The 22,656-nt window shown below is 42.9% G+C and overlaps 2 protein-coding genes across 2 annotated transcripts; both read left to right on the top strand.

The window, feature by feature from the left end:
* The first annotated feature begins 2,673 nt into the window (after positions 1-2,673).
* On the top strand, positions 2,674-12,445 carry LOC307229696 (putative ATP-dependent RNA helicase DDX5). The gene is made up of 13 exons (XM_079999740.1): positions 2,674-2,928; positions 5,780-5,960; positions 6,073-6,169; positions 6,343-6,476; positions 6,772-6,837; positions 7,027-7,168; positions 7,298-7,458; positions 7,720-7,892; positions 8,190-8,300; positions 9,361-9,422; positions 9,516-9,575; positions 11,173-11,394; positions 11,624-12,445. The coding sequence occupies exons 1-13, from the start codon at positions 2,888-2,890 to the stop codon at positions 12,067-12,069; spliced, it is 1,896 nt and encodes a 631-aa protein (XP_079855866.1). The 5' UTR covers positions 2,674-2,887; the 3' UTR covers positions 12,070-12,445.
* An 805-nt stretch (positions 12,446-13,250) lies between these two features.
* polg2 (polymerase (DNA directed), gamma 2, accessory subunit) lies at positions 13,251-20,740 on the top strand. Its single transcript, XM_079998753.1, has 9 exons — positions 13,251-13,794; positions 14,695-14,800; positions 14,909-15,014; positions 15,890-16,075; positions 16,615-16,755; positions 18,534-18,614; positions 19,158-19,258; positions 20,196-20,333; positions 20,419-20,740. The coding sequence occupies exons 1-9, from the start codon at positions 13,302-13,304 to the stop codon at positions 20,444-20,446; spliced, it is 1,380 nt and encodes a 459-aa protein (XP_079854879.1). The 5' UTR covers positions 13,251-13,301; the 3' UTR covers positions 20,447-20,740.
* The last annotated feature ends 1,916 nt before the right edge of the window (positions 20,741-22,656 follow it).

Here is a 22,656-nt window from a genome sequence, read left to right as displayed (position 1 = left end):
TCTCAATGTATTATTTTATTTAGTAAGTAGCCGTGTAATAAGTGGGATTATGTGCAGCCCACTGGTCATTATCAGAAAATAACCCCGTTTGGGGTTATTTTGCAATAATGACCGACTGGCTGCACATTGTACCTTACATAGCACTGCGAGGCTCTGATTGAATTGGAGGCCTTTGGGTATGATGCCTGTGGCAGACGAGGGGGTTTGGTTAAGCCGCGGTCTGCAGGCGACAGCGCTGGCATCTTCCTGCCGTGGTGCAGCTGTACTAGGTCTGCTTTCTCGTGTGTTGTTTTGTCTTGCAGTGGGGATGGTGTGGTGCAGGACGCTGAAACGGCTGCGGACCGGACCGCGACCGAGGTGAAACCCAGACACTGTTTATTCCTTTAATTTATGTTCCCGTTTTGGCCAGTGAGCCTTTTTGTTTATGATCATTGATAAAACTCTCGCCATGTCGGCAACCCAGTGCCAGAAAGGCTCCGTCTCCCTCCCTAAACCCGTACCTGTGGGTGGAGACTCCCACAATGTCCTAGAATTAATGATATCGGTAGTTAACTGGGCTAATCTAATGCGTTACCAATGAGGGAAATAGACACGATATTAATTAGCCTTTTTTGCTAGCTGTTCTTTTTCAGTTATCATATGATTTCTATCTTCCCTCAGTCCTCGGGAAGACATTCATTAATTCACAGACATTCAGATTCATTCATTTGCCGTTCTCTTCCGTCAGGTTGGCGTTGTCTTCCCGTAGCTGCTCACTTTCCATTTTCCACGTGATTTTACCTGCCAGGTGACCAGGTGGTCAACAAACAGCACAAGTATGTCAAGAAAATAATCAACGGTTTCGATCATGAGCATGGGTTGTGTAGTTATGGCGAAATGGAGACGGGACGCCTCACAGCGAACCCCCAGGAGGAGAAGACACAGGAGCCCGAGGTCCTGCACGCGTGAAGCATCTCTGATCCTGGAGTTACTGCAGGCACTTAGCAAATGAAGAGTAAAAGAAGTAACTTAGACAAGTGAAGTGTGAGTGCAAAGCACGCATAATTGCACCATATGGTTGTACTTAGATCATCTCCAGCGTCTTGTACAGGCAGACCGCCTTCATGCCGCATCCCCCTCGCCGGTTGTCAGGCTCCCCGCGCTCACGTCCTCGCTGCTCCTTCTCGCTCTGCTCGGGTGGGACTCCTCTGTTTGTTTCACGGCCTCGGCATACGCGTGCCCAGGCGTCAGACCGCTGTGAGCTACTCTGCAAATATTTTCCCCCGTTCCACGCCCAGCTTAGTGTCGCGGAAATACAACCAAAGAAAAGGGGTTCGAGTCAATAGCGGCGGATGTACTTCCCCCTTCTTCCAGCTGTGTTTGTGTTTGATGGCATGTGCTTGACCTTCTCTTTCTCTTTCTCTCTCTATATACATACACACACACACACACACACACACACACACACACATATATACGTATACATACGTAAATATATCAGGGCACTGGGTTTGACAAGTACTTGTGAATACATTTAACAAAAAATACTTATATGCAATTATTTAAGTCACGTTGATGCGGTACTTGTATTTTTACTTCGGTTTGCCATCTCGCACAGCGGCTCCGTGGCGCAATGGATAGCGCATTGGACTTCTAGTCAACCACTGGAGAAGTGATTCAAAGGTTGTGGGTTCGAGTCCCACCGGAGTCGAGCTTTATGCTTCACGATCCCAAGTCGGATTACGCGGTGTCGTCAGTGGCCACGTCGAGTCGTGCGCTGACGTAGTGCGCCGTAACGAAAGCGTTCGTGTGGAATAAATATGCGGAGTTACCGGAAGCCAAACGCCGCCCACTGAGCCGTGTCGCTCGGCGTTTTTCGTTTTTTTTTTGTTTTTTTTTTTAATCCTGCCGTTTTTCGGGCTACGCACGGACAACGCCCACATACATGGTTGAGGGTTGATTGACCAATATCGATCAACATTTGGGGCAGAAATGAGTGAAAAACGGTTGTAAATCCCATTAGTTCCAGGGGCGGGCCGCTGTGTGACGTCATCGTCCAACTGTCCACGCTTCCAAACTTCGTCCCTCGGAACTCGGCCCCAACTCCGGCAGCTTGAGCCGCTGCTGCCTTGAACGCGACCGAAACGGGGGATCTACGCCTCTACTTGAAACGCCCCGGAAACTGTACTCGTTCAAAGAAGACGTTTTTCGCACCGCAGGAAGCTCTAGGAACCATTGGAGGGACCGTCCTTTTCTTTTCTGTCCGCGACGCGTCAACCAGGGACGATCGTAATTGTTTAAAAGAAAAAACAAACAACAAAAAAAAAACTACAACATCTTGAAGAACATTTTAACTGAACGCCAGAAGTGGAACAGTCAGTGACGTGGGGCTCGTTGATTGGTCCAGACGTATGTGCGCAGCGTTTGTAACCTTTGTAACGTGCGCTGCGTTTCACAGAACCCGGAAAACTGTAAAACGTACCTAAAACGACTGAACCGGTCCCCCTGTATTGTTGCATGCAGCTATATTTACCAGCATTAGTAGTATAAATAAAATAATTAGAAAGGTGTTGTGTTTAATGCTTGGGTTCAAGTCCACTCGTGTTATTATTTTATTTTACTTTTAGTGTAATATTTATTTTGTTATTATTACTACACGATAACGTGTCGTCGTAGTGCAACAGGGTATTTACCAAAACAACGGAAAGTAGTGCGCCCGTGGCGCATTGATACAGTGTGAACAGTTTCGTTGCGTCACTTCCGCCGTGCCAGTCTTTGTCCGCCGGCATTTTCTTTCACATTTCCCGGTGTCGGTTCGAGCCCTGGTGTTTTGTTCGTTGTTTTCTTTCGACACCGTTTTCCTCAACAGATCTTCCCCCCCCCCCGGACAAGCTTATCGACCCACACAATGCCCGGGTTTTCCGACAGAGATCGCGGCAGAGATAGAGGGTAAGCCGTTTTTTTTTTTCCGCTCACTGGCTACGGCGAACCGCTCCGAGCGGCCGCTGCCGTTATGCTCGACGTTCTGTCATCGAAGCGGCTGATTAGTAAAACACATCCAAACGACTCAATTCCGTGCACCCCCCCCCCCCCCCCTATCATTAACGCACGGCACCCTCGCCGAGCACAAACCACCATCCATTAAATACCGTTATTGTCTTTTTTTTTGTTATCTTCCTGTTGGTGGAATTAAAATGGCAGCTCTGTCAAATGCAGTGAACAGCGACTGCTCCCACTGTGACGTAGGGTAAACTTTCCCCGGCCCGTGGCGCTCGTCGAAAAGTTGACTCATATCTCATTTATTCGAAGGTTTTCAACGGTCAAATCGGGCTGTACTATTTTGTTGGGATGTACTTCCCCCCCGGCTATGTGAAAACACGGATGTTACTCTTCGGACAGAGAAACACACCAACAATCGTTTGATAACTTTACAAACTCAAACATGAATTCTGTCAATACGTTGCTGTGTTCTGTCACATAATTACTTTCAGCACAGTTGATGCAAAACAAGAGCTGCACTGCCATGATTGTCTTGTGTTCATAGCCGGGCTGTGCAGTCTACTGCTTGGAATAGTTTGTGTTTCTGCGTGAATCACTATTTTGTTGATTCCTCTCGAATGAAGCGCTCTCATCCAGCTGCTCAACTTTGCTAAGAGTCTTCAGGGTGGGGAGGCAATGTATGCGTTTGAAATTGAAAAGGGCAACACAATTCGATGGGTTTATTTTAGCCATTCGTCAATTAATCAAAATTATCTTTCTTCCAAAAGAAAGGACAAATATCAAGCGTCACCAACAAGGCAAACATGTCAATAATATGCAAATCAAAGCAAAGTGTTAATCAAGTTCTTAAATACAATAAATCCTATAATGGGGCGACAAGCCTATGGCCCTGCACCCTGAGAGAGGGTGTTGAGAGTTGGTTGGCATTTACTTTTACACTTTAATAGATTTTGACAACAAAGCAGAGCTTTAATAAGCCCAATGCTTGCTGTATCATCCTACATGTGCACTAGAATGGATTCCAGTATGTAGCGCGAGAAGCTCAAATCAACCTTCGACCTAGTCATGACCACTTCAGCAATCTGATACAGTTCTTAACATTAATGGAGACATTCAATTACCATTGCAAATTAAAGTAAGCCAACTCTCTAAAAGTGGCATTGCTTACCTTCAAATAGATATATTTAATAAAAAAAACAGGGAATCACAAATATTTTTGTTACCTTATGGCATTTAGATCTAATATATTTTGATTCTGATATAGTGATATATAATGTAATGATCCTGGATGCCTTGGAGTATTGTTAATTGTTAGTTATAGATTCAAGAGGTGTTTTTGTCACATACATATACATATGGTCATACATATATGCAGTGAAATGTCATGACACCCAGAGGTTCCGCACAATAAGCTCTAAAAATACAAACATTTCTTGGGAGTATTGTTAATTGTCAGTTATAATGTGTTTTACTGTGGGCAGTGAGTCTCGCGAGAGGGAATGTGCGCCCACGTTCTGGTGCGGGGGTGTGTGTGGCGAGACAGAGTGAGAGAGAGAGCCCGGAGGCAGAAGTGTTCTGTTGTTTGGCTGCCGGTTCAATAGGGTTATGGCCAAAGCAGTAGCCAGGAAGGTAACATTAAACCTCAGTGTGTAATAACAACCGTGTGGGTTCTTCTGCCCTCCAGAACGTTACAATATCTATACAATACGATATATAATCATCAGTTGAAGCTCTGAATAGCACGTTGAGACGCAGCACAGGGTTCAGGCTGCACAGGGATTTAGAGAAAAATTGGGATTTATTTCCTTTCCTTAGTTTCTTGTATGGAAAATGTAAATGTACCGTACTCTAAATTGGAGGGGAGTTTTTCTTTCTTTATCCGCCAGTGTCTCCAAACAAAATAAATTATTATTATTTTGAGAGTAACATTACTTGTAACGTTAGATCAGTGAGTCTTCTGCAGCAAGTTCGTTTATACTAAAATAGAAGTAGCAGCAAAGCTTCAATCTACTGTTTCGTAACGTTAGAATCGGGGCCATCAACCCGTTCATGGTACGTTTAGATCAATCCAGGGTTTCGTGCGTCAATGTAATTGCATCTTAAACGTTAAAACCGGTTTCCGAATCGTATCGGTGAATTGTTACGCTGTTAAAATGTAAACTTTCATTTACTGAAACCTTGAACTGAAAACAATCGGCAAACCTGTTAAAATGCTTTTAAAATGGGTGCTTTGGTTGTACTCGGTAGTGACTCTCGCCTTATGTTGTCGCGGATGGTAGCAGACGGTCAAATGTTGTACTAATCCATGAATTGTGCTGTCATGCAATTATACATGCTTGTTAAACAGAAGTTGATGTTTAGCGACAAAACACGACTGCATTTTATCAACACACTTTTAAAATGTTGTAAAAAAAGGATGGTGGGTTTTCTTTTCCCCTCCCATGTTTGCTCCATGAGTAATTATCTGAAGCGCTACGTTGCTCCATGTTTGTTTACATTCACTCCCACGTGCAGGTGACGTAAAGCACTTTGCACTCCAAACGATGTAAAATATTGCCGTAAAGCAGTTCTGCCGCTGATTTGCGACGTAGCGATAGAAACGGTATAAAATAAATACAATAGTTATTTTTATATTGTATTGCAATATACTATATTGTCATATCACACAGTCTTAGTATGCAGATTAAAGTGCCGTATAATAATTATTGTTCCTGTATAAATCTCTGTGGGCCCTGTACTTAATACCTCGTCTCTTGGTACTTGGGGGATATAGCATTGAGTTATCCCACTCTACGTGCAGGTATGGTGGAGGACCACCCCGTTTTGGTGGCGGCGGCGGAGGTGGCAGGGGTGGACCTCCCCCAGGCAAGTTCGGCAACCCTGGCGAGAGGCTGCGGAAGAAACACTGGAACCTGAACGAGCTGCCAAAGTTCCAAAAGAACTTCTACCAGGAGCACCCCGAGGTCACTCGCAGATCAGCTGTAAGTTCAAACGTACTTACTTTTGAAGCCATTTTTCAAGGTTTGGCGAGTTGTCAGACTGGACAAGCCAGCTTTTGCAGATGATAATCTTAATTACCGGTTTCTCTTGCAGCAAGAGGTTGAGCAGTACCGCAGGACTAAAGAAGTCACGGTGAAGGGGAGAGAGTGTCCCAAGCCCATTATGAAGTTCCACGAAGCCACTTTCCCAAGTAAGTTCAAAGTGGCACGATCTCTACTGTTTAAGCCATCCCACCTATCCGTAGATCCATCGTATTTTTTAACTCGTAACACTGAGAACCATTTTGAAATTGATCAGGGAAATTAAAGCTTTAACACAAATTTTAGTTGTTTAAATGACTGGTATGAACCTGTTTTCCTTCAGGTTATGTCATGGACGTGATCACCAAGCTGAACTGGACTGAACCGACTCCAATTCAGTCTCAGGGGTGGCCACTTGCTCTTAGCGGGAAAGATATGGTCGGCATAGCCCAAACCGGGTCAGGAAAAACCCTCGCTGTAAGTAAAATCCTAAACAAACTAATTCTTTGTGGCCTTGACTGGAGCACATGTATTTTTTCTGTTTGGTCCCCTAGGGATTTATAAAGTATGTTTTCACATTTTTCACATGGGAAGAAATGGCCTTGTGGGGTTAGATCAGCAGATCTAACCCCAAGAGCAGATCTTAGGGCAGAAGATCTCAGGATACACTGGAAAGAATACACAATATATCAAATAAGCATGAGTTAAATACATTTTATGTTTCGGAAGGGTTTCATTTTAAATACAATTTATTTTTTTCCTATGTTTTTAGTACCTTCTGCCTGCAATTGTGCACATCCAACACCAGCCATTCCTGGAGCATGGAGACGGTCCTATTGTAAGTATTATGTCCATTTCTGTCACCAAGTAAGAAGTCCATTGTGATTTGATTAACACACTAGGTAGCTCTATGCTGTCATTCGATTATTCCTTTTTGTTGCCCAGCTCATCATAGTCCTTTCAACTTTGGAATGTGTGCTGCACCGGTCAGACCGTCCTAATTAAAAGTGAGTGGCTTTTCCCTCAGTGTCTGGTACTGGCGCCAACCCGTGAACTAGCTCAGCAGGTGCAGCAAGTTGCGGCGGAGTACGGCAGGGCATCCCGTCTCAAGAGCACCTGCATCTACGGCGGAGCACCCAAAGGACCGCAGATCAGGGACCTAGAGAGAGGTATGCTCGACTCTCCAGCTCCTAAATAGGACATTTTCAGTGCGATGCAGGTTGTCAAAAATGTCAAGACGTTGTTTTTTTTTGTTGTTGTTGTTTTAAACTGACGTATTTTTTCCTTTACTCTCTAAGGTGTCGAGATTTGCATCGCAACCCCTGGCAGACTTATCGACTTCCTGGAGTGTGGGAAGACTAACCTTCGGCGCTGCACGTACCTGGTGCTGGATGAAGCCGACCGCATGCTGGATATGGGCTTCGAACCTCAGATCCGCAAGATAGTGGACCAAATCCGGGTAGGTCGCAGCTCGGACTGCGGACGAAGTCTACCATTTGGGGGATCTTAGCCATTGTCATTTAACACTAGGGAGTGGTAACCCAATTGGCATTTGTTAAATGTAAGATTTGCCTCTAGCATTCACGTGTTGTACCTTCATGACAATTTATTTTATTTGAGATTTAGAGTTTTTAACTGAAATGACATGTAGCCGCTGACATCTTTTCTATACTTTGGTACTGCAGTGTATGTGGCATGATTTCCTTGTGTCTCCTTCCAGCCAGACCGGCAGACCCTGATGTGGAGCGCCACCTGGCCCAAGGAAGTCCGTCAGCTGGCTGAGGACTTCCTGAAGGACTACATCCAGATCAACATCGGAGCGCTGCAACTGAGCGCCAACCACAACATCCTGCAGATCGTCGACGTCTGCAATGACATGGAGAAGGAGGACAAGTGAGTTACTCACATTGGTCTTCCAGCGGCCGTAGTGTGAGGAGTTTGGATAGAGTGGACCAGGTTGAGGGTGTCCAGGTAGAGTTCATGGCAAAAAGGAACAGGAGCTTAGATAAACCACTGTTTAAATGATGGCTGGGACAGGAGGCTTTACTTAGGACAGGTAAAATTACTTCTGTTTTACAAGCAGTGGAAGTCAGTATTTGATTGAGTTAGTTAGCTTTCCTAACAGTCTTCATTCTCTTATTTATAATTGTATTTATTTTGCTAATATCGTCATTTTCCTCTGGTCTTCAGACTGATCCGTCTGCTGGAGGAGATTATGAGTGAAAAGGAAAATAAGACCATTATTTTTGTGGAGACCAAGAGACGCTGTGACGAACTCACCAAGAGGATGAGAAGAGATGGGTAAGGGTCCTCTACTGTGTGCTGTGATTAAAGGGCAATTCCGGTAGTGGCCTTTAGTGTTATGGTTATCTTGCTAGCAACATATTGGACAGAGTATAAGATTTTGCTTGGGTGTCGTCTAGGGCAATTTCTTTCTCTTTTTTTTTTCTTCTTTTTTTTTTATGTTCCACAATTGTGGCTCTTTAATGTTTTATTTAAAATTGGATAAATAAATAATAAGAGACATTGTCTGTGGTATTCAAAACTGAATTTCCCATTAGACACATCAACCTATGATGGCTTTAGGAGAGAGGTTTTTATAGAGATCTGTTTCCTGGAAGTGGTCTGTGTGATCAATGGCTGATCACTTGGTTTCCACTGGCAATTTTATTTATTAATTATCAGTATTTATTTAAATTATTAGCGTATATAAGTAATAACCTGGAGCCGCAACTTATACCGGACCAACCGTGCAACGTGAGACCACTGTCCACATCCTCCATTGGCTTCGACGCAACAAGTGCCACAACAGCCTCCATGCAATTTAGAAATATAAAAAAAAACCTTTTTATATCAATCCACGATTTTTATTTAAGCCATTTAACTTGAAGTGCGATATTCCAGAGAACACGTCATCAGCGCAAAAACCCAAGACGCAGCGAACTTGCGCAGTGGAGTTGGCTCGTCGCTTTCTCTAAGTAACTGTTATAGAATGATTTATTGCTTGTGTTTAAGTGAATAATACTGAAGATAAGGAACTCTAAAAAAAAAAACAACCACATACTAAACCGCAATATTGGTCCAAAAAAAAAAATCACAATTAGATTGTTTTCCTAAATCGTTCAGCACTAGTGTCGTCCGTGCTGAACCAGGGGCTGAGAATATGGGCACTCGTTTAGGGCAATAGTACTTTTTTATATGTAGCAATCTGGTTGAGCCACCAGCCTAGCTATATTCTCCTTCTACATGGGAACATTGCACATTTGATTTAAACAAAATGGAAACTGACATTCCTCGTTTGGAATTCCTACATTTTAATTTAGCTTCAGTCACATGCTGATATTTGTCTTACCTGTCACAGCTGGCCAGCGATGGGCATACATGGAGACAAGAGCCAGCAAGAGAGGGATTGGGTTCTCAATGGTAAGATATGAAGTTGTGTATGCCATAAATTATCACTGTCATCCTGAATCCCATATTGTGTCATCTTAATAACTTATGTATCGTGCACCACAGAGTTCAAATACGGCAAGGCCCCCATCCTGATTGCAACCGACGTGGCCTCACGTGGTCTAGGTCAGTATGTCTCTTTCGAGCCCTAGACCGGTTCTCCTAAATGTTAAAACTTTTTTTAAAGAAAGTGCTATTGCTTTCTTTAACTTTTTCCATGCATTTTCTGAGTTTTTCTCACCTAAAGGTGCAGTCTTTGTGGCAGGCGCTAGGCATGACAGTCCCAGGCCTGGAGAGGGAGAAGGAGGACATATTGGAAGTGCTCCACTGGCTTGCCACCCAGTGGGCCTAGAGAGGTGAAAGCTGTCGTGTGCCAGTGGTCCTCAAAAGGCGCTGTGGCTAAGCCTTTGTCTGGCATAAGTCGTTTTATTACACACACATCTGTTCTCTGTCCATGGATTCTTTTTTTTTTTACCTGACAAACACCATCCAGCCAGCCACCGGTTTCCAAGTCAAACTTATAAAAACCAAAATAGAAAAACATGCTTGATGCTGTGACTTCTGTCTTGCATGCTGTTTTGTCAGAGAGCACTGTATTGCAAGTCACCTGTTTTGGGATTTGGAAAAATTGTTATCCTCGGAGCGTGTACATTGATTAGCATGGGTGTTTGCAAGCCTGTGAAAGCATATCGTTTTTGTTTTTTTTCTTTTTATTTGTTTCCCTCAAAGCGCTGGTTTTGTTAAAATGGAGAGAGCAGTTTTTTTAAAAGTACTGTTTATTTGTTAATGAAATTGGTGAGACCTGGCACATGTGTTTTAAGGGGTTGTGGGCATGTCTAGTTTGAGGAGAAAGTGAGTGAGACAGCTCAAACCAAAGTTCCTCCCTCGCCTGCGTTTCAAAGTCATGTCGAGACCTGCCAACGAGAGACATTTTCTCAAGTGAATACTGGCTTCTGGGAAGATCTTGCCTTGACGAGACTGTTGGGGGGCGGGGCAAGGGGCTTACTTCCACTATACTCTTTGAGGAGTCCAACAGGGTTCAATACTTGGGCCTCATACATTTCCCTGCAAAATTAGTACTTAGTCTTGGCAAGACGTGCAGTATGGCCTTTTTTTAATATCAATCTTCTTTCGAGTGTGTACTGGGACAAAGAGGACCTTTTTTTTTTTTTTTTTTTTTGTTTTTTTTTGGTTCTGTTTTGTTTTGTTTTACAAATGCACAACAGAATGGTCCTATATTGGCACATGAAGAGGCCCCAGTGCATGTAGTGGCCCAACTGCGTAGAAGCTCCTGGATGTCACTTGACAATTTGTGGGGGATTTCGCTGCATTGGGAAAGGACTAGTGAATGCATACTCCGTTATGGTAAGCCGTGAAACCCAGCGTTGTCGTTTCCTTTTAATCTCCCTTGGTAACAAAAAAAAGGGGGAGAGCGTAAGTCGGTTGGATCTTTTTGTTTATGGTAAGCGACTGGAGTGTGCATCGTTTTTCTCTTCCCACAGTAGTATTCCCATGGACTAGTAGCGTAACATGATCGGTGTACTCGGTATAATGTACTATTGTTTTAATACGTTTCCTCCACAGCCTAATCTAATGACCACTCTCTCCCCCTCTAGCCACCACTGTTGCTAACTCCTTGTCCCTTTTGATCTGGCTGTTGTGGTGTGCAAAATCCCGTGTGGCCTCCTCCTTTTTGTTTTGCCACACTGCAACACTTTTACAGATGTGGAGGATGTGAAATTTGTCATCAACTATGACTACCCTAACTCCTCCGAGGATTATATCCACCGCATTGGACGCACGGCCCGCAGTCAAAAAACGGGCACGGCCTACACCTTCTTCACCCCCAACAACATGAAACAGGCAGGTGATCTGATCTCTGTGCTCCGCGAGGCCAACCAGGCAATCAACCCCAAGCTGATCCAGATGGCGGAGGACAGAGGAGGTAAGGCCCCCCCTGCCGATGCAACGTCCTCTGAATGAATTTGTAGATTTGCTTAGGCGTGGATGATAGTAAGGTTTTCCATCTTGGATATCATGAATATTTGTTTGTCTGATAGGTGCAATATGGCCAAATGTTACCAATTTTCATTCTAAATCTGTTAAGTTGACGTTTGCTTGCAAAGTGGTACTAATCTGGACCCTTCCTCTCTCCTCTCTGCCCTCTCTCACAGGCCGTGGACGGGGGGGAAGAGGTGGCTACAAGGACGACCGTCGGGATAGGTATTCTGGAGGTGGGAGGAGTAATACCTTTGGCGGTAGCAGCTACAGGGACAGTGATAGGGGCTTCGGGCCAAAGAGTGCCTTTGGTGGCAACAAGGCCCAAAATGGTGGAGGCTACGGGGGCAACAGCGGAGGCTGTAGTGGTAGCTATGGTGGCAGCAACTTTAGCAGCAGCAATGGACAGGGTAATTTCGGCGCTCCTGGAAACCAGGTGGGTGCCTTTGGTAATCAGAGCTTTCAGGGCCCCCCTCAGTTCGGGGCAGTGCAGCGGGCCGCCCAAAATGGTATGGGCCACCCGCCGTTCCCCTTCACCCCTCAGCCACCATCACAAACCCCACAGCCACCACCACCTCCACCGATGGTGCCCTTCCCCATGCCACCAACCTTTCCACAGTAGATATAATGTATAATATAAAAGGAACCAATTTAAGTTAGTTCACGATTGTCGTGTAATCGTCTTGCAGTATGATTATTATTATTATTATTATTATTAACATCATCATTATCATCATCATCCTTTGTACCGTTTTAACTTTTCGCTTACAGCAGGGTTGGAATTACTGAGAAACCCGGCGCATTAACAGGCCTCCTGCAGTGCAGCTGTAACTGCTGCACTTTTTTTTTTTTTTGACTGTTTTTATTTGTTACATTCCTCAGTAATTTATTTTTACTAGGTAATGCAATGTTTTGAGTTTGTGGTATGTTTAAAGTGATGTTATGAGACATGTATGAAGGGCTTGCATGGCTCTTTAATAAAAATGAGGAAAGTCAAATTGTGTCTGTCTGACTGTACTGACCTGTTTTTAATCAGCATCTTGGTGGATCCAAGACTAGTTTAACTGGTAGCGATTTTTCCGGAGTGAGTTTGGATAGTGGGTATTTATAGAATGCACCTGAAGCCTATTGTGGACGGGAAGACAAGTGGAGAGGGGGGACAGTTGACATAAATGTCTATGTAATCGCAATTTTTAAATTATTTTATTATTATTATTTTTTTAACAATTTAGCATGGGAATCATTTCTATCCTTGGTTCTTGGGCGAAACTTTCAATTTAAACTTTGAAACCAGTGTAATCTTGGAATAACCATTTATGTGGAAGTGATTATTGGCAATTTAATAGAAAGAAAATTCAGCAAATAATTTACTGCTTTTACATTAAAAAAAACAATTTCATTTATTTTATTTATAGAAAGAAATACCATCCAATGCACTTATGAAGAACAGACATTACAACAAACCCTACAATTTTAAAAAGAGGGTTGGGCACTGCTTGACATACAGTTTGCAGAACAACAAAATCGAAGTGAACCATTAATCAGTCAAAATATAAATGACCACTTAATATTTGAATTGAATTAACGCTAAATAATGTACCAAATTCATATCAACGCTATTGGATGAGCGGTCGATGGGTGGCAGCAGCACGCCCCGTAGTGTCGGCCCCAAACGGAAGAAAGAAAGCTTAGGTTCCGGTGTCAACAATGGCGCTCCACACATGTTTGGAGCTCCGTGAGTGTGTTGGCGAGCTCCTCACAGGGAGAGACAACTGTTCGAGACTCAACTCACAGTAGCGCTCTCAAGAAGCGCCCACAGAGTCACACATAGACGAAGGACTCCCTTTTTTTACAATGTCGCCCTTGCATCTGGGGCACTTTGGAACGAGAACCGGACGCAGACTAATCACCTCACCGTGGAGAATCACCTGTCGCGGCAACACACAAGGACCCGCACCCGGCGACCGCGATCCCGTCGCGGCGTTGCTGCAGCTCGGCGTGGACAGGCACTACGTGGCGCCAGGGCAGACCCACTCGGAGCTCCTCCGGCGCGGGATGAGCTGTAGCTACGGTCCGCTGGGCAGGGAACTGCGGAGCAACCTCCTGGAGCAGTGGTGGAGCTCCGTCACCAGGTCCAGGACAACGGTGTTCGGGATAAGCACCTTGCACGCATGCGGCGGCGGCGGCGGCAGCAGCGCTAAGCAGGGTGCGGGGTTCCGGAGGGTGGTTGACGTCGAGAGGATAGTCGGAGAACGGGATCTGGAGCAGCTGAGCAAGGAGCAGCTCGTCCACAAGTTACAGCTGCTTCTCGGGGAGCCGACGGCGTTAAGGACCAACTTCCTCCAAGGTAGAAGGCCAGACATGCTATTTTTATTGTCTTGTATTTGAAATAGGGAGCCCCGGAGGGAAACGGCTGTGTCCCAGCAGCTCACGTAAAAACAATAGAATCAAATGATAATGGAAAAGTGAAGTAGTCTACTGTTTTTATGACCCCGCCGACGTCATACCGACTTAACGTATTTTGTCAGAAGTGTCTATACGATGACGCTCACAAAATAAACACAAAATATGCTTTTGAGGTTAGAAATGAAAATGCAAGTCACGAGTCACAGTTTGAGCTTTGTCAAACGACGTAATCTCTTTGTTTACCATTCAAATAGTTATGTTTACCCTATCAAATCTGAAGGGATTCCATTTTGGTCGTCACAAATGATTTATTCCAATTACATCTTTTTAATTATAAATAACCTTTGATCATATGAAACTTCATTTATTTAGTAACTCTCATACACAACACGCAGCTAAAATGTCTTGCATTAATTGCACTAATATAAAGCAAACTCAAATAGCAATAATAAAGAAACAAGCTAAATGTATTTAATAAGAATAAGTAAAAATTATATTCAATTTCAGGTGTGGGTCATCTATTTAGACCTCGAAGGATCACGGTCATTCCTTATCGAATTATTTTCAATCGTTAATTCTCTGGAATTAATGGTCTCAAATCATTAGTCTTTAATTGCTCCAAGCAATTCTCAAGTAATTCAGAACCCAAATTGTGCCGTTCATTTTCAAATAGAGTCCTCTATTAATGCATCTTAAATCCGTCTCTAATCCTGTCAGAGTGTCTTGCTCCTGTTTTGACACGCAGACGTTCTTTAACTATCATAATGAATCAAGGTGAAGTGAAAACAAAAAGAATAAGTCATCATTGGCTGTGGTCTACTCTATGGTGCGTGGTTTCCAGGTGCGTTGGAGCAGTACATCCCTTCGTTGGAGCTGGTGAACAGGAGGTTGCCCTTTGGCCTGGCTGAGACGGGTCAGTGCTTCCAACCGTCTGATGGCGCTGGTTGGTGAGGCCTGGTCTGCTCTTTCTAGCCCAGTTCGACCTTGTTAAACATTGAAAACGTTATTGCAGCTGCCAAGTCTCTCTTCTCCATCTCTCCATCTCTCTCTCTCAGCCTAGACGAAGCCACCCAGACCTCACTGGTGTGGTTCTGCTCTCCCAGGACCTCCTCCCAGTGGCTGGACCACTGGACGCGACAGAGGCTGCGGTGGTGGAGGAAGGTGATGCGCGTGCGAGTCGTAAACGCTTGTTTTTCCAGAGCTTTATCTCCGTGGATAGGGGCCATCCGCTGAGACCTGTTGCATACCCCCGGCCACTCTCAGGACAGGATAAAATACCTTTCTTTTTTTAATCAAGATTCAAGAGGTTTATTTGTCACATACGATCATGTCACATCCCAAATGAGTGATTTTGGCGCCCCATTGTCGATGTGCATAAGGTATGTACTGGAAGTGTACTATGTACTGGCACTTGCACTCTTTTTAGTCGTTCCAGACTTTGCCCAATCCCAGAGCACAAAAATCATGACGATGTACTGTTGCAGCGTTCTTTTACAGGTCCTTGAGGTGCTTGAAGTGCTTGCTTGAATTCCTCCTCAGTCCTTAGAAATTTTAAGTACTGGAATACTTTGAAAATAGCCCCCCTTTGTACTGAAGTGCTTGAAAAGACCTTGAAAAAATAATTGAAAACCTGTAATGTTCCCCCTGGTTTTGTTAATCAAATCGTAACTAATAAACATCTTCCAGAATCACTTTTATGACGTAGATGCCAGGGAAATGTAAACTTAATCCAGGATAGTTGGAAATAGACACTTATACTTAAATATACTGTATATATCAGAGATATACTTATATAAATAAAAGATAGAGACCTATATTATATTTTAACCACATATTGAAAATTATATCTTATTTGTTTACATTTGTTTTGCTTAATGTCCTTGAAAATTAAAAAATATTGCTTGAAAAAGTCCTTGAGTCGTTTTGTAAAGCCAGAATGGACCTTGCTTCTTGTCAGCTTATCTGCCGTCCAATCCAATTCACCGCTGCATGAACTGACAGATTGGTCCGTCCCTCCGTGCCCTGACCCTCTGCAGTTCGCCCTGAGACCGTCCCACTTCAGCAGCAGCGACGTCCCAGAGAAGGAGCTGTGGGGCCCGGTGTCCCGCGGGGTCAACATCCTCTACTCCTTCCCCTGGGGACAGGAGGCCCTGGAGACCCTTTGCAGCCGAGGGGACACCGAGCTGCTGCAGGCGCACAAGGGGGTCCGCGCCAAGCTGCAGGTCAGTCGAAAAATAACTGTTTTGTATTCTTCACTGTATGGCAGCATGTGGATTTACTTGTGGTATACAAATTAAACAAAATAATGTATTATGTATGTGTATATATTATATATTATTATTATTTTAAGTGGCTGATTCAAATGTTCTTATCTTCAGGTTTATCTTTCTGTTCCACTGTCAGGTTCATTTCCCTTTTTTATTTTTTTGGTATATTAATGTTTAGGATATATTTGTTGTTTGTCATTAGGTTTAGTGTACATTTTTTCCACTTAAAAAAAATAAAATGCTATTTTCTTTTTATTTTTTATTTTTATTGAATTGCTTTATTATTGTTATTGCCTATTTTGATGTGAGATGCTCTGACAGTCTATTTTTCTCAAGGGATCAATAAACTATCGATCTATCGATCTATCGTTCAGTCCTATCGTTCTGTCCATCTAGCTGTTGTTCTATCTATATGATCTAATTCTTAAATGTACTGTATTGAACAAAAAAACAAATGCACAATGTCCCCCTTCTTCTAACCGTGTTTCTCTCAGTGTCGAGACGGGCGGAAGCTGGTGGTGCCTCATGTTATTTCAGTGACGGGGAACGTGGACCGCGGCATGATGGCCTACATGTACAACTCGCTGCAGCAGCTGACGAAAGAAGACAACAAGCAGAGGCTGTTTCACAGAAAGGTCAACGCCTCTAAAATATGTTGAATCATGAGTTGGAGGGAAAATAATAGGCGTGGTGTTGACTCTGCCTTTCAGTGGCTCTCAGTCCTACAGAACAATCAGTAAAAAGAAGTAAAGCCAAATTCAAGAAAAACATTTATATTAAACAGGGTTCTTACCAGGTCCTTGAGGTGCTTGAAGGGCTTGAATTTCAACCTCAGAAATGCAAGTACTGGAACAGCTTGAAAATAGCCCCCTTTTGTGCTGAAGTGCTTGAAAAGTAATCGGAAAAAAAACGCGAAATATTTTCCAGAATCACTTTTACAACATAGATTATGACAGGGAAATGTATTTAATCCAGCATGGTTGGAAATCAACACTCATAGTAAATGACAATGAGATGAATAATAGATATATAGATATATGCTTATATAAAAAATACCTCAAGTTCAAGAGATTATTTGTCACATACATATACATATGGTCACACATATACACTATGCAGTGAAATGTCATGACACCCGCTGATTACACACAATTAGCTATAAAAATCCTAAAATGTGCGTAATGGACACGAGGTGCTCACGCAGGCGGCTGCAAGGGGCGGCGCCACAATCACGATTCTCGGTTCTATATTTATATAATAAAACTAATTGTAGAATTAGATATACATTTAAATCCTCCTAAATGAAACTTTCCTTAACTTACCTCCAGCATTTACCTCACAGAGTAGAAGTCTTGGCTATTAATACTATTAGAAGATATTAGGATTTAGTGAATGCTTGAGAGGGGGTGTGTTTGGTGTCTCAATTAAACATAGAACTAAACAACATTAGACAATGAGAGAGAGACTATATTTTAATTTATAAAGATCACATAGAAAATGTATTATATTTGATTTGCTCCAAGTACTTCAAAAAGTACTTAAATTCTTTTGTAATGCCAGAACGAACACTGATAAAATATATACACATGAATGTTTTATATACATAAAATGTGAAAAATAAAACAAATCAAAAATTGTAAAATGAAAAATCAATGAAATAAGAATCAACATTTTTAAAATGTGTGCAACGGCGAGCAGCATATATGCAAGGAGTTCATCCGTAGTTCTTTCTTCTTGTCTTCAGAAGTCACATTTATTTATATAGCCCTTATATTTAGAAAGCCCTTAACCACAATACAGTCTCAAAGGGCTTCACAAACCCACATTTCACATAGAAATCAACGGCATCCCCTGGTGTGAACCCTCAGCGGGGCAAGGAAGAACTCCCAGAAAACCCTTTGGGGTAAAAGGGAAGAAACCTTGAGAAGGGGCCACAGAACAGGGATCCCCCTTTCAGGATGACCAGGCTGCAATGGATGCTGAGTGGGCAACAACAATAATAATATAATGACAAATCATAGGATATTGTACTTCTATACTTTGCAATTTCAAAGCCAAACAATACCAGTAAACAATATCAATCAGTTTTTGACAAGTGCATTTTCACATCCAAGGAATTGGATTTTGAAACATTGGTGAATTACAGAGCATTGGTGAATTCACCATTACATTGGTGAATTGGTTAATTATTATTAAATGTATTAGGTAAAAAATAAGAATGTATATGTTTGAAAACAATATTCATGAAAATGATCTATGGGCGACATCCAGTACACCCTGTCTGATTGCTTGCAGTGCTGTTTCAGTCCCAAATTTTCTCTGTTCCTTGTAATATTTCATTTTTCCTGAATGTTGTATAATATTATTATGTTTATATTATTATATCATGTTGTATTATCTTATTTTCATTCAGGTTCTGAAGTTGCACCCCGTGTTGGCTCCGATCAAAGTGGCTTTGGACATGGGCCGGGGAGCGACGGTGGAGCTGAGACAGGTAACGCGTTGCTCATAGCGACAGAATCTCAGTGCGTCTGAAGAAATCGTGTTCGGCAAACTTCCTGAATTTTCCCCCCGGGATTGATGAAATGCAATCTTATCTCCTGTGAAGTTGTTATTCACAGAATCCACGGGATTTTATGCATTGATAAATATTATGTATATCTATTATATTACAGCAGCAGGTGGGTCCGTGTGATCAATCTGAAGTATTTATTTCATATTTATTTATTATGAGCTTTTAGAAAAGAGCTCAAATTTTGAATTGACATTGAACGGGGATGGTAGCTCAGGCGGTAGAGCTGGTGGTCTAGTGATCTAAAGGTTGCTGGTTCGATCCCAGGCTCCTCCTGCTAGCATGCTGTAGTGTCCTTGAGCAAGACACTTAACCCCTCATTGCTCCTGATGGCTGCGTCCGTCAGTGTTTGAACAATTGTAAGTCGCTTTGGATAAAAGCGTCTGCTAAATGTAATGTAATGTAATGTAATGAACACATGCCATGGTGGAACAATGGTTCAAGGATGGATGGATTGTCTTCTAGGTGTGTGAAGGCCTGCTGCAGGAATTTCTGGCTGTTGGGATCTCGGCGTGGCCTGGATATGTAGAAACCACACCGTCATCCATTGAACAGCTGAACAATAAGTAAAGTCCCGCTTCAGTGTGCAGTGTCTTGATTTTGAAATTGTCTGGATTTTAGTTTATTCATGAAGAATGATCTTTATCTGGGTTTCAATTAACAATTACAGACATTGTCATTATAGCACAGTAGTTATTCAGGCGTCTCATAACATTGAATAACAGGAACAAACATGTTTTCATTGAATGTTTCAATGCGTCCATGATATTATCCTTGAAAACGGTCTAAGTACAAATACTCATTATGTGATTTAATTAATCTGTAATGACTCATTGGGTTTCAGTTACACTTAATTCTAGAAGACACTTTTAAAATGTGTTCCATTTATGTTAAATTTGTGCTGGTTTACTCATCATTTATTAGGTTACTTTTCAAAATGCAAGGCACGAACGCTTCGGGGACGCTTTTGGGAACACAGTTTAGGCCTCATTTTTGATGGCCTTTCTCAGTCATGGTTTAAAATAGTCTCTGACTTGGCCCTAGTCTTGCTTTAGAAAATGTGATTTCCAGGAGGAAGATTAGATCTAATCTAGGTCTAAGTGAAGGTTTCAATTAAACCTGGCCAGAGGCAGGTGTATTTTTGGAGAAGAAGCCGACTAGTCCTCTATTACCTTAGTCTAGAACAAGTCTGAATTTAAAGGTCACCAATTATGAAAAACTCAGTTTTTCAGTGTTTGTGCGCATACATTTACGTGAGCATGTTGTGCTAGGCTAAAATGTGCTTCACGACCATCTGTAATTTGGCAAACGGGCACGCTTTGCAGTGTGTGTGTGTGTGTGTGTGTGTGTGTGTCGCTCACTGGTATCAAGGAGGCACGGCCAGAAAGCCACAACCAATTCTGATTTAGATTGAACCCCCTCTGCGAAATCGCCCCTTTAAGATTTAACATTGAGGGAGCTATCACAAGTTTGAAGGTGTGTGTGTGTGTGTGTGTGCTCCAGGTACGATGAGATGGGTGTCTTGTTCACGGTGGTGGTCAGCGACAACACGCTGGAGAGCGGCCTGCTGCAGGTCCGCAGCAGAGACACGACCATCCGAGAGGTCATGCACATATCGGAGGTGAAGCACTTCCTCGCCAGGTACATTTCCGCAGCCAAGGACACGTAACGTGCCGAAGGAAGGAAGAGTGAAGCAGGAGTAGTAATGCCGATGGGCTTTTTGTAGACTCCGATCCCTTGTATTGGACACCTAGAGGATGGACGTGATGTGATCCGAGCTTTGAAGTGTCATCCGTTGGGCGTGGCGGACCAAGCAACACCCAATGTGCTCATTCCACACTTTATGCAACGCTGGACGTCCTTCATTGTCACTACATCCGGTTAAGACCATATTGTTGTCTCCACAATGCTGGTGGAGAATTGAACCCCCTTTCTGCAAAACATACCTCAAAGTGAATATTTCCCATTGAAATAACCTTTTTAGTATTTTGTAAGTATGTTTGTGGTGGAATACTGATTTATTAAAAGTATTAAATGTTTCATTTAAACGTGTTCGTCCTTTGTGCAAGATATCTTTCCAAGAACGAAACTAGACATTTATGTAATCATCCATTCAATCATCTATTTACAGTGGAGGAAATAATTTGATCCCTCACCGATTTTGTAAGTTTGCCAAAGAAGAAATAGAAATTGACAAAGAAATGAACAATCTATAATTTTAGTGGTAATTTTTGGTAGGTTTATTATAACCGTGAGACAGAATATCTGAAAGAAAATCACATTACATAATATATAAATTATTTTGCATTTCACTGAGTGAAATAAGTATTTGATCCCCTCTCAAAACATGACTTAGTACTTGGTGGAGAAACCCATGTTGGCAAGTACAGAGGTCAGACGTTTCTTGAAGTTGATTACCAGGTTTGCACACATCTCAGGAGGAATTTCGGACCACTCCTCTCTGCAGATCCTCTCAATCTTTAGGGTTTCGAGGCTGTCGCTTGGCAACTCAAAGCTTCAGCTCCCTCCACAGATTTTCTATAGGATTAAGGTCCAGAGACTGGCCAGGCCACTCCATGACCCTAACGTGCTTCTTCTTGAGCCACTCCTTCGTTGTCTTGGCTGTATGTTTTGGGTCATTGTCGTGCTGGAAGACCCATCCACCACCCATTTTTAGTGTCCTGGCTGAGAGAAGGAGGTTGTCACCCAGGATTTCACGGTACATGGCCCCATCCATCTTTCCCTCGATGCGGTGAAGTCGACCTGTCCCCTTAGCAGAGAACACTCCCAAAGCATAATGCCTCCACCTCCATGCTTGACGGTGGGGATGGTGTTCCTGGGGTCAGTCAGAATTCCTCTTCCTCCAAGCACGGTGAGTCGCATTGATACAAAGGAGCTTGATTTTGGTCTCATCTGACCACATCACCTTTTCCCAAGCGTTCTCTGAATCATTCAATTGTTCATTGGCAAACTTCAGACGGGCCTGTACATGTCCCTTCTTGAGCAGGGGGACCTCACGGGCGCTGCAGGATTTTAATCCATTATAGCGTAGTGTGCTACCAATGGGTTTCTTGGTGACTCTGGTCCCAGCTGCCTGAGATCATTAACAAGCTCCCCCTGTGTAGTTCTGGGCTGATCCCTCACCTTTCTCATGATCATTGATACCCCACGAGGTGAGAGCCCCAGACTGAGGAAGATTGACGGTCATTTTGTGTTTCTTCCATTTTCGAATAATCACGCCAAATGTTGTCTACTTCTCACCCAGCTTCTTGCCAATGGTCTTGTAGCCCACCCCGGCCTCGTGCAGGTCTACAACTTGTCCCTGATGTCCTTAGACAGCTCTTTGGTCTTGCCCATGATGGAGTGGTTGGAGTCTGATTGATTGATTCTGTGGACAGGTGTCTTTTATACAGGTAACAAGTTGAGACGGATGTGTTTTATACAGGTAACGAGTTGAGATTAGGAGTACCTTCTTAAAGCGAGAGGACTAATCTGTGGGAGCCAGAATTCTTTATGGTTGGTAGGGGATCAAACACTTATTTCACTCAATGAAATGCAAAATAATTTGTCTTTTTTTTTTATGTGATGATTTTCTGGATTTTCTTTTTGATATTCTGTCTCTCACGGTTATGATAAACCTACCAAAAATGACCACTAAAATTATAGACCATTCATTTCTTTGTCAGTGGGCAAACTTACAAAATCAGTCAGGGATCAAATAATTATTTCCTCCACTGTAAACTATTTAAAGACATGTGCCTTAAAAGGCCTGAACCCTTAATAGGGACCAAACTTGTAAAATAATATGCGGACACGAGGGCATTTGCATTTTTATTTCCATTCCTAAATGAATACACGTTATGAACACGTGATCGAACCGTGTTAATGTATGTTTAGGCGTTTTAAAAGTTTTGAGTGAGTAAAACAAAAAAACACAACATATGTAATCACATATGAACGATGC

This window comes from Zeus faber, assembly GCF_960531495.2.
Source record: "Zeus faber genome assembly, chromosome: 4".
In the NCBI taxonomy this organism is placed as follows: domain Eukaryota; kingdom Metazoa; phylum Chordata; class Actinopteri; order Zeiformes; family Zeidae; genus Zeus; species Zeus faber.
This window is presented reverse-complemented; position numbering and strand designations above follow the sequence as displayed.